Source organism: Rousettus aegyptiacus, unplaced genomic scaffold (genome assembly GCF_014176215.1).
Source record: "Rousettus aegyptiacus isolate mRouAeg1 unplaced genomic scaffold, mRouAeg1.p scaffold_m13_p_18, whole genome shotgun sequence".
In the NCBI taxonomy this organism is placed as follows: Eukaryota; Metazoa; Chordata; class Mammalia; order Chiroptera; family Pteropodidae; genus Rousettus; species Rousettus aegyptiacus.
The window spans coordinates 2,888,931-2,901,714 of record NW_023416293.1 but is presented as its reverse complement, the minus strand read 5'-3'; the positions used below and the strand labels follow the sequence as shown (position 1 = coordinate 2,901,714).

The following is a 12,784-nucleotide window of genomic DNA, read 5'->3' as shown; positions in this document are numbered from 1 at the left end:
TGTATCCTGTCAATACATAATCTGTCTAATCGTAATGTCATTCAGTTTCCCTCTTCTTCTGTTTCTTTCCTGGTCTTGTGCCTTAAGGGTAAACTCCTCCTGAAGCTTTTAAGTACCTCTCTTTTATGTCCCAGTCCATCTTATTATTGCCCAATTAATCTTTCTAAAACATCCATTTCACCATAGACTTCTTTGCTTTCCAAATGGTTCATAGTCATATCTGTCTCTTAAGATATTGTCAGGAGTAAATGAATTAAGAAAGGGCTCAGCAGAGAAGGTGATGAGTGGTGGCTATTCAAGTTAGTGTAATGTTACCTTACCCCCTTCCTCTTGTACAGGTAGCAAAAGGCCTCCATGTTTTTTTCATTCTGCAGTCAAAAAACTAGAATTAAAAAAATTTTACAATTATCTATGCACTAAAAGATGTAAATAATTAATGGAGCTTATTACGTGGAGTTAGTTGCTCACAGTAGCATTAAGGTACTCCAAGAGTTTGGAATTAAGTTTAGCCTTTTTGTTACATAGTGAAAACCCAGAGGAGTCAACAGTGTCCACAGCCTCTGGAGAGATCGACTAAATTAACTAAAAATTTACAATCCCTTCGTGGTAGCAATTAGGTCAGGCCAGTTTCAGACAAGTGGTGGAGACAACCCTAACGGCTGAGTGCAGTTTCTCTTATGATAACCTTGGCTGTGTAAGGAAAGAAAAAGGAGAAAGCAGCATTTGAGGTGGGTTCCTGTATGTCTTTCTTTTTTAAAGACATTTAAGCATGTTACTAGGTTACAAGAATGTCAGCTGAGAAATACTTTAAATATAGCTCAGAGGCATTAACTGATGGTTTTTCAAAAAGGGAATAGGTTCAAAAGACCAAAGAAGCACATTTTGCTCTTTGCCTAGATAAACAGAGTACGGATTCTAATATAAATATATGTAGGGGTCAAAAGATGAATTAATGCTTTACTAGTGGTATATGCACTGAGAAATATCAGACAGTGTCACTTCAGACAAAATTGAAGAGGGGGCTAGAAAATGACAGGTTTTTTAACTGCTGTGGGCAATCAGAAAGGGAGTTAAGGAGACACTTAACGATACAGAAAGTCTAGCTAAGGATGGAAACCAAATTTATAGTGGTATCATTCTATACTGTTGTGTCATTTTAGGACTGGAGCAATAGAGAATATGGACAATTATACTAATAAAAGTTGTGTATTCAGATTAGCCTTTAGGTCTGTGCACATGAGTGATTTCCATTACTTGTGGAGTGAGAAGTTAGTCTGATATTTGACACCTTTCAGTTGGGATGGATGCTTCCTCAAGGCAGTGGGGTATGCTCAGATCTGGAAGGGAGAGCACGGTTGACTGAGGTCCCTAGCTTCTTCCCTTGAATAACCCACTGTGTTTATGCCAAGGTTACACTTCCTGCAGGCTGTTCCCAGGCGATGACTAAGCATGGTGGAGGTACTAAGGCAAGCCCCTCTGGTGACACAACTCCAACGGGCAGTTTTGGCTCCAAAACTACTCACTGTTGGCCTGGCTAAAACTTTTTTGGAATTTTGCTGTGATCCAGAACTCTATCCAATGTTTCTCCTTTCTCTCCTTCCATAATCAGACCTGCAATCACTGTCTAAAACATGTCATGCCTTCTGCTCTCTTCTCTAAAAACCTTTTGCATGTTTAATCTTGTCTTATCATCTGCTGCTCTGGAGACGCAAACTAACGCAGGAATCAAGGAATGTGAAAGTAATACAAAATCACCAAAATGACGAAGCAAGTGTTAGAAAGTCAGTTTTAAGTCATTTAAACTCTGATATTAACATGCCAGAGGTGGAGTGATTCCTGGTGATGACAAGGTCCAGGTCTGGTACCAAGCAATTCAGGATTAAGCACTTAACAAGATTTTTTGCCAAAAGTCCTTTTATTTTTGCTGGTAGCTGATGACAAAGGATGGTCATCTGGTCTGTTCATTCACAGAACAAAATAGGGCGATTTAAATAAGTTGTCTCATGGAAATGTCCAACTAGGTGAAAAACCAGGGGTGTAGGGCTCTTTCATCTCATCATTTTCTGGAATATTGCTTTTTTCTTCATGGTAGCAAAAGGCCTAAACGTGTACACCACCAGCTGTACATCCAAGTTCCAACTAGTGGGAAATGAAAAACATGTAACAGGCTAAGAGAAAGTTAGACTGAAGGAATGGGACAGCCCTCTGAGATTTGGAGCCGTTGGCTTTCTGTGTCAGGGGGAGGGGGACAAGATATGTTATGGAAAATGGCTCATGTCTGGGTAGCTGGAACCACATCCCAGAATAGAAAAGCCTGGACCATCCCATCTCTTAGTATGGAGTCCAGCATAAAGGTTTCCCTGAGAACTCTTCTCATACTCTTTAGCACCTCAGAATGTTCTACTGTAGAATTAATTAGTCCCTAGTTCTCTGGAATGCCTTATGACACGTTTAGTTCAGTAAAAAATTTCTGATTTCCTTCTATGTAACCTGCTTGATGCTGACTTAATTATACTAGTAGTGCTGGTAGAATGCTGGATGCAGGCATTATCCTATACTTACAGACTTCAAATTTTAAACTCATTAATTCCTTATAGTTGTATGGTGCTTTATAGTTTTTTCAAAATACTTTCATAGGATTTATTCTTATCACTCTGTAAGGTAATATCATCTCCACTGTGAAGTTAATAGGCTTGGAAAAGTTACCCAAGGTCACATGGCAGACATAATGTTTTATGGCTAATACATCATAATATTTCATAATGGAATACTGTAACATGTATTTCTTCAGGATAAGAACAGTATCCTATAAAACTACAACATTATCACACCTAAGAATATTTCTATACCAGCAAGCAAACAACTTACTTTCAAGTGGTTCAACAATACACATATGCATACAAACAGAATGAGCAGAAATGGCAAAATGCTAACAACTGTTAGAACTAAGTTTCGGGTGCAGAGGTGTTCATTGCGTTGTTTTCTCAACTTTCCGGCTGCACTAACATTCATAAGAAAATATTAAAGGGGGAAAAGTACTTCCTCTCCTTGAGGAGTCGCTTTGGACGACAGCGACCCAGCGACCGCCGGAGTACCGCTTGGCTCCCGCTCCGCCCGCTGCCGCCCGCCCGGCTCCCTCGGGCCCCCGTCTGCGCATGCTCCGCCCTCCGCCCCCGCCGCATCCGCCCCGCCCCTCGGCGTGCGTGTGCGCGCAGGGCGCAAGCGCGCGGCTCCCGGCTGCCCGCGAGAAGCCAGCTGCGGGACGCCGCTGACATTTGACGTGAGGAGCTTGCGAAAGGATGGAGCCGCCGAAGGTGGAAAAGTTCAGCACCACCGACAGGGGAAACGGGCTGCGCGCCTTGGCGCCGCTGCGCCCCGGAGAGCTGCTCTTCCGCTCCGATCCCTTGGCGTACACGGTGTGCAAGGGGAGTCGTGGCGTCGTCTGCGACCGCTGCCTCCTCGGGTACGTACGGAGCGCCCTCGCCCACCTGAGTCCCCGCACTTTGGGGTCCGGGGTGCTGGGGGCGTGTGTGTGTGTATGTGTGAGGGGGGCAGCCCGTCACGGGGTTCCACGGGAGCTCGGCGGTGCCCAGCCCCGCACTTCTCCTCACGTGCAGTTAGTTCCCGGGGGCTCGTAGCGGCTGACAGACTCCGCGCGGCCGCCGCCCGGGCTGCCGCTCCGGGGGTTGTGGGCGTCCCAGGCTCAGTCCCTGCAGCTCCGTAGGGCGGAGCTGGACCTGCTGACACCTACCCGCCTTGGGCTGCGGCGGGGACCGGGGGAAGCCAGTGGGAAAGACGTAAGGCGAAGCGTTGGGGAACGAAGTCTGTGTCCTGTGCGACAAGCTTCACTGGTGCGGCTGTGGAAATCACAGTTGGCCAGGGTGACGGTGGGTGGGACAGAAATGGTATAAATCAGTCTCGGAGCTAATGCTCCGCCAGGAAAGGACTGGGCTTGCAGGGAGCGGAGGGCTCTTGGTGTTTAGACGACACAGTCTATGGTCCAGGTTCTGTTTGTTCTGGGGATACGAAGATGAACAGGACATCCTTAGGAATCCTGAAGGAGCCGATGCGTAAGAGGGATAATTAATTACAATGTATAGAAGCGCTGAAATAGACTTGCAACACTGCGGTGCGAGCGTAAGTTACTGAGGTTCCGTGGTGCGCTTTGCATTTAATGGATGCGCAGGTAAGTCTGACTCTTCTTAACCACCTATCTGGAGGTGAGAATTCATGCGAATGTTTTTATAAGGCTGGAGGCACTGGGCTAATGTCAAGTACTATGTGAAAGCAATTTATGGAAATATGTAATATATATGCACAGTCATAGGAATTGTATTCAAGCAACACATGTTATTGAGCTACTGTTATATGTTAAAGAAATGAGCTCCCATTGAGATGGGTGGGATGGTTTTTTTTCCATGAGTAATCTTTCAGACCTGTTAGTCTGGGATTTGGGTGAGTGGAGGCAAAAAAGGTAAGTTCGAAGCTCAAACCTGTAGCTTGACCATTAATCTTACTACCTCCTTATTGGATTTATAATTTATTTAAGGAATAAATTAATTTTGTATTGTAAAGTTACCAGGTAATAATTGTAAGCAACGGTAGGCACAACAAAAAATCTGTTGAGAGTACACTTTGACGTTTCTGTCAACAGTGTAGTTGAAAGCCATTCATTCCTTTCAAGACTTGACTTTGTGCCGAAGGCCCTGATATTCAAAGTCATAGGTCTTTGATTCTCATTCAAACAAATTACAGAAAGGTGGGCTCTTCATCCTGTTAAATCCTTTGGGGGTGTATCTAGAATTTGAATGTAGTCCAAAGTAGAGAACTTTTTGTTTCTTAAGTCCTTTAATATTAATTGATGGAGAAGATATGGGTCATCTTGCAGATAAAATCACACTGCCAAGCTATTTAGTAGTAGTTGGAATAGAAGAGTTTTGGAATGATTACATGATGACAAATTACTGAATTATCAGAGCTGGACTTGAGTCATATGACACATGGAATTGTCCGTTTTCCAAGACTGACTACACAAACCCAGTCTTTGTGCGTGGGATTTCATTACTACTGTCTATCACTGATTTTTATTAGCAAGAACTGAATGATTTCAGCAAAACCAAAACAAAACAAAACAAAAAAAACACTTCATGGAAGAATATTGGGGAGTTCTTTGAAGTCTGGAGGAAACCGAGCTCTGAAAATGGGCAGGACCCAAGGAAAGTTCCACAGTCAGAGTTGTACTAGAAGTAGCTGAGGTTGGGACCTGGGGGGTATGTCATTTCTGATGCTGCCTGCTCATACTGGGTTATGCAGCACGTACCACCAGCACCATGACACTGGATCCTGCCGCTGCTTGGGAATCTAGTTATTGCTGGAAAGGTCCTTTCTTAACCATGCTTTTTTGCACTATTAACTTCTGATTCAAAGTCCTCAGTAGATGTCTTGGATTGGTTGAGCTTAGGTCATTGCCTGTACCCTAGCTGCAAGGAAAGTTGAGGTGAGTATTTGGCCTTTTTGGCTTATAAGAATGGAGGGAGTCTCGAATTCCCACCAATATTCACATAGTAGGGAAATCAGAAAATATAAACAGGAAAAGGGATGTAAGGAAATGCCAAACTTACAAACAAATGGATTTTTCATAATGACTAACAAACGTGTTTATTAGCATTTTACATGAAAAATATATTTACACTTCTTTTATATTGCTAGGTTATAGTTGACTTGTGCAGTGTTAGCAGGTGTTCTTTTTTTATGCGAGTTTATTATTTTTTTCTTACTATATATACATAATTTTTTTTGATATTGTGTTATTTTATTTTCCTCCTCCCTCCTATCCCCAGTAGTTGTTCTGTTGAATACTTCAACTTCAGCGGTGGTTGTGTTTCTGAAGTGCCCAGTTGGGAGACACCACAGGCTGGAAATAGTGTTAGAGAAATCAGACTTTGGTGCATTTTAAAAGAAGTTTTCAACCCTATTGAAGGTGTGTCATTATGGGATACAGTTTCTGTGTTCCTTATTACCTTGTAATTAAAATTTGTTTCTTCATCTGTCATCAATTGTGCAGTCCCCAAGAGGAGATATTACACCTTTCAATTTTTGTAGCCCCAAGGCCTGGCACCTAGCAAGCTCTTAGTTTGTCATATGAAATGGCAGAATTGTCCTCTAGCTGTCCTTGCCTTCTGCTGCCTTCCATTTGAATTAAGAAATGGAATAAAAATATTAGTTTGTAACAATTAACAGTGTCAGGGGTGGGGGAGTTGGTGGTGAGGGGAACCAAATACATAATCTACAAGAATACTTATTTATTATAATTTCTCCAAATGATTTATTAAGATTCTACCTGATTTTTTTGGCCTTGGGCTATTTTGATTTCCACTTTAGTTCTTACATATTTTTATTAAGTGGAAACTTGAACCTGCTTCATGGCATTTCTTGTTTTTATCCTGTCATTAAGGATTGGCTTTTTGTTTTTCATGTTGTACGTGGAAAGGAAAATGAAAATTGTAAATTGGAAAAAGATTATATGACAAATCATTACCTGAAATAATTTATATTACCCTTATTCTGCTATTGCACACATTTTTAGTTTGAAGAAGCTGCAAAGATTGACAGGTTATTTGTGTTAATCTGTTTTGGTAAATGTGCCACGTAAAATTCCATTGGTTTTTTTTTGTTTGTAGGTCTCCCTACTCCCTCAGGTAGTGACCTAAGTCTGATCTACTTATATCTCTGCGGGGGGCCTAGCATAAAGGAGACACTAACTGTTGAATTTGTGTAGGGATCATATGTGGGGGAATTTTAAGTCAATGTATGTTTATTTTTAGTTTTCTAAACTTCTAAATTGCCTACAGTATCCATACCAAGAGCTTCCTGTGTCAAACTCTAATACTAGTTTCTTCTGTAGGATAAAGAGAATAGCTCTTCCATCATTAAGGCCAAGAATGAGGCTTAGTGCCTCCCAGGAGGAAGGAGAATGAATTCCAAGTGGGAAGTCCATCTTTTTTAGTCCTGGTGGTGTGGGAAGAGGGGGACAGAGATAGGGAAAACAGACTGAGAAATATATGTTCTGATCTCCCATCTGGCCAAAGTTCTGGAGGTGGGGTGAGCGTGTTAAATGGGTTGAAGGGACAGTCAGAAGTAGATGGCCTTTGGCTCTGTCCCTTATTTGGAATCTTGAGAAGAGAGAGCTATGTAGGTTAGTGCTGTGCCAACACTGGGGGCAGCAGCACAGCATTGGTAGAAGGAAGTAGCTAGCTAGATGAGCTTCTTGTAGTAGGGGATTCTGAATGCTGTCATACCACTGAGACATGTGGAGGAGCTTCGAGGCATGCGGACAGCAGGCATTATGATGAAAGACTATGTGACTCTAAACTAAAAGTCAGGATCATAGATACCAGCATGACATCCCAAAAGGTGGGATGGCACCAGTCTAGCTATGGGACCTGATCACCTCCTTGCAACAGAGACCAGTGAGATTCCACAGAGGTACCAGTATCCTTCTTGCTTCCATAAAGATGTCCCATTTGGAGGGGAAAAAGCAACTATTTAATCCTGCGCTAATAAAGAGTTAAACTTAAATATCTGGATATTAACTGGCAAAGACTGAGATATTATTTGGCAAATTTTAAGTTTCTGGCTTTTTACTAGGATTAGTATTCATGAGGAAGATTAGATTAATTATAGAAAAACAGCCCCATTTTCATGAGACATATTAGATCAATTATAGAAAATAAATCAACTACATTTGAGTTACAATGTGGGTAATTGTGACCAGGCAATAAAGTGCAAAAAAGAATACAGTGTTTGGTGAGATGATGTAATCTATCTTGGCCGAGACTGAACCTGGGGTGGAGGCAGGAGGGAACACCTTCACGAATCAAGATAAGAGGTGCCAGAGAAGGTAGCAGCAGTGATTGAAAGGTTTAAGGATGGCTAGGGAAGTGGCTTCTGATGGACACAGTCTTAGAGAAGAAAAGGTTCTTGTAGGAGAGAGTGAGTTGCCTAGTGAAATGCAATAGAATTGATGGGAAATGCTGAGGATCCACTTAAAAACTGTGTTCGTTTATTTAAAGTAAGAGCCGTTAGCAGGAGAGTGCCTTTTTCTCTCCCAGTGGTCATGGACTATGAGAATTGGGTTTACCCAGGACAGCCAGGTTAGAATGATGGATGGAGAAAGGGAGAAGGACATTGAAATTGTAGGCAAGGGAGGGCATAATCATGGACTACAGTGTCTAAGCTAGGACTGAGGTCACGAGGAGGATGTTGGACAGTGAAATATAGTAGAATCAATGGATTAGAGGACCTGATGGGGTGAAGGAAATGGTGGTGTGGTCGAGAATGGGATGGTTTGACGTATATGTGCTTTAGAAGTAGTGCATGTGCTGGCACAGCAAGGTTTAGGGTATGGCAGAAAGTGGCTGAGGTAGGGACTATGAAAGATTGTTGAGATGATTATTAAACTGAGAGGCTGAGGTGTCAGATGAGTTTTGTAAACAAGTGAAGTGACCAAGAATGTTAGGCATTAGAATGAATAGTTTCGACAAAGGCAGAATTCTCACATTGGCTTCCTAATCCAAGGTTTAAGGCTGAGTAGAAAGAGCCATGTGGGGACAGGGAGGCACTCACCTCTGTTCAAATAGAGCATAAGGTGTTCTGTGGTTTGACAGCGGATAATGTGAAATGTGTGAGCACCAGGTGCAAATGAACTGCTGCAGTGTTCTAGACTCTTGCAATGGCGGGGCTGAGGATTGAAGGACTAGTAAGATCCTCTCACAGGGTTGGTAGAATCCTGAGAGATGGCTTAAAGTCAGGATTTTCAGATTCTTGAGCAATGGCTAATGGGTTTACCTGAGGATCAAAGACTTGGAATAAAATAAAGTAAATGGTTATATAAGAAGGTGGGTTGGGAAGGGACTCTATGGATATGACTTCCATTTTTCTCTTTAAGTGGGAGTTATAATTCCCGTTTCTTTTGCTTCTTTCTTTTGCCAAGAGGTTTGGGAAAGGGCTGTATGGCAGAGTCCTGAGCCTGAAAACATTTGGTCCACGTGAATGCCGCAGCAGAGGACGCTCTTAATCAGAGAGGATGGCCTGCTTTTGTATGTACAGCAGTAAGTTGTTCTTCAGAAACCTGATGCTTGTTCAGAGTGCTCACAAACAGAGTAACCATGGGAACTGGGATGGAGGCTGGGGCCTAGAACTCAACAGTACAGGCTTCCCCTCACCATGGCCATTGTGGCTTCTGCTGGTATAGAGTGCCCAGTTCACTACCAAGTTCCCCAAATGGCGACACACCTTCAGGATCAGCCAACTAACTTTGTTGGTGTCAGGTTTTTATTTTAGGCCCTTTTGTCATGGATTATTGATTTGTTCTCACTGGAACTCTCATTCTTCTTCTGCACTTGGATTTGATTTTTCTGCCTGTACCACTATCACTGAGACCTACTGAAAATCATCTAGAGCAGCGGCCCCCAACCTTTTTGGCCCCAGGGATTGGTGCTCCTATGAAAATCTAATGCCTAATGCTCTGAGGTGGAGCTCAGGCTATGGTGCTAGTGCTGGGGAGCGGCTGCAAAAACTGATGGAGCTTCACTCACTCGCCAGCTACTCACCTCCTGCTGTGCCTCCCGGTTCCTAATAGGCCACAGACCAGTACTGGGGGTTGGGGACCCTTGTTCTGGGAAACTGCTTCCTCACAATGTTGCCTCTGACCTTCACAGAAGGACAATTGAAGCCATGGGCTAATGCCTGAGGTCTGGCTGCTCCAACAGACATACACTGTCAGGCGAGGTGTGCGTTTCATAGACTGGTACTTCTCAAACTTTTCAGTGTCAGGACTCCTTTATATTCTTAAAAGTTATTGAAAAGTGTTTCATAGGAGGAGTTTTTAAAAAGTTATTTAGGAAGAGGTTTTATATATGGGGTTATATCTATTGATTTTACTGCATAAAAATTAATGTTTTGAAAATATGCATTTAAAAATAAATTAATTCACTTTAGCAAAGTTTTTAATGAAACAAATTGTATTTTACAAAGAAAGAAAACTTACTGAGAAAAAGTTGTTTGCTTTACATATTTTCATATATATCTGTCTTAATAGAAGACCCTTAAATTCTAAAAACTGCTTCTGCGTTTAGTGTATTACAAAATCACATCATACTGTCTCTAGAAAACTCCACTGTACATTCTTTAATGAGAATAGAAAAGGCAAAAAAAGTCTTAGTATTATTATGAGAATAGTTTTAACCTTGTGGGTCCCCTGAAAGGGCTTTGGGAATTCCCAAGGGTTCCTAGAACATACTTTGAGAACCATTGTTATAAAACACTGGACGTGTCTTTTGTAGAATTTTGAGAAGCGGGGGTTTGTTCTCTAGTATATGTTGTTCAAATATGGTTTTCTTATAACCTGCCAGGATATATGGGGTTGGGAACCAGGCATGGAGCTTGAGACCCTCAGGATGACCCACTCAGGTTTTGCTTCCCGTCCTCTAACTCTGGGCTGCTTCTGTTTGTCAAAGGTCTCGAGATGTTCCACCGAGTTGGATGCAGCCAACTATGGGATAGTAATTAACCTTGATTATCAAGAGAAAGTGAGAGAGCCACTTTTTATTTACTTGTTACCGCAGTATAAGACGATTGACTATTACTGTTCAGTAGCTACTTATTATCACTTACCGAGTAATGCCAGGCATGATTTGAAGTGCTTTACCTTGTGTGCTCCTTCACTTAATTCTCATAACAGCCCTAAAAAAGTGACCGCTATGTTCCTGATAAGCACTGGTATGGACTAGAGAGGATTCATACACTTGTCATAGGAGTGTAAATTGGTACTTGGTCCTTTGGAGGGCAGTTTGGTCATACTTGTCACAACTGAGCACTGTCTTTTCTTGACCCTACTTTTGAGATTCTTATGGAAATATAAATAACAATAGAATTACAAGGATACTTAGCACAACATTTTGGTAATTTGAAAAAAAGGGAGAGAATTTTAATGTCCATCTAAAGGGGACTGATTAAATATGGTGCAATCATGTTGTAGAATACCGTTTAGCTGTTAGGTTTGAAGTGAACCTGTTTGCACAGATGTGAATGGGTGTACATGACATTGCTGAGTGAATGAAGTTGTAGAACATTGTATATATTTAAATAAAATCTTTGTGTGTTCATTTATGTACTTATGTGTATAGCAGAGGTCTGCAAGGACATCTCAGAATCCTAATGATGACTTCTCGGGAATGGGACTTGGAGGGATTTGGGGAGATATCCCTCTATACTTTATATATTTTGTATTTCCCCCAAGTCAAGCTTGTAGCATTTTTTTTTTTTTTGGTAATTACAGATTTAAATAAACTTTCAGAAAATTTTTCTTAGACTTTGTTTCTTTTGGAATTGTATAAATGGGAGGAAGACAGCTTTGAAATGCTTGCCAGCTTATGTCTTTTTTTTTTTTTTGAATTGCCAGCTGATTAGACCAAGAATGACCCTCTTCATCGAAGGTGAGCCAGTTTAGAATTTGAACTGAAAGAGGAAGGACTCCTATTGATGGTCCCCATAATTATCCTTGCTCTGCCTTTGTTCAAGTCTGATTATTCAACTTTTCCTTGGTATTTCTGAGACATCATAGCATCCATTAGTAAGTGTTATTCATTTTCCTCAGTTGGCATATAAGACTACCACCTTTCCCAGCTTCCTTGCAGTTGGATTGGGGCCCTGTGACTCAGCATTGGCCAGTGGAGTATGGGCTGAAGGCTATACAAACCCTTTCTGGGTCTGCCATGAAATACCCTGTGCCATCCTCCCTGCTCTCTTACCTTGCCTTCGTGACTGTGGGGGCTGTGAGTTGAGGTGGAGAAGCAAGAATCATGAGTCATGGCGTGGAGGAGAGCTTCTCTGGAGGATCGCCCTTACATGCTTTTAGTGAGAGCTAGAAATAAACCTCTACTGAGTGAAGTTGCTCAGAACAACCCGTCTTGAACTTTAATGTGCATATGAATCACCTGAAGATCGAGTTCAAGTACAGATTCTGATCAGTCACGTTTGGTTGGGGGGGTGACATCTTGCATTTCTAACAAGCTCCTGGGTGATGCCAAAGCTGCTGATCACACATGAGTAGCAAAGACAGGGCTAAATGAAATGACATAGAGCCACTCAGTGTTCAGTAAGCACTTATCCAGTGGATATTACAGCGTCCTGAAATAGCATTCAATATGATGAAAAGGAACTAGGGGCTGACTATACATGCATAATCAAATGTTTAAATCATTCTTGAATATACGTCTCTTTTATGTATGATGGATTGGAATTTAGTTTTAATATTGTGCGTGCAGAAAATTATATGCAATTAGGACTTGGGGTTATTTTTAAGATAATTTTGAACATTTACCTTTAGACTTACCATCATTTGGTGTTTGACCCTTAAACAACATGGGGTTGAATTGTGTGGGTCCACTTATATGCAGATTTTTTCCAGTACATTTGTACAGTACTATAAATGCATTTTCCTTATAATTTAATGTTTCTTTTCTTTAGCTCATTTTATTGTAAGCATATAGTACATAATGCACATAACATACATAATATGAGGCAATTGACTTTGTTATTGGTGAGGCTTCTGGTCAACAGTAGGCTGTTAGTAGTTAAGTTTCAAAAGAGTCAAAAGTTATACAGGGATTTTTGACTGTGCAGGGGGGGTCAGTGCCCCTAACCTTGGCATTGTTCGAGGGTCAGCTGTAGTTATATGCTTCTCTAGATACCTTCATGGAAAAATAATCTAAGCTCTTCCTAC

At 41.7% G+C, this 12,784-nt stretch overlaps 1 protein-coding gene across 1 annotated transcript in view; it reads left to right on the top strand.

The window, feature by feature from the left end:
• The first annotated feature begins 3,199 nt into the window (after positions 1-3,199).
• Positions 3,200-12,784, top strand: part of SMYD3 (SET and MYND domain containing 3) — a 536,963-nt gene continuing 527,378 nt past the window's right edge. Inside the window, exon 1 of the mRNA XM_036235368.1 lies at positions 3,200-3,463. Within this exon, the coding sequence (XP_036091261.1) occupies positions 3,300-3,463 (164 nt within the window). The 5' untranslated portion in view covers positions 3,200-3,299. The remainder of the gene's footprint in view (positions 3,464-12,784) is intronic.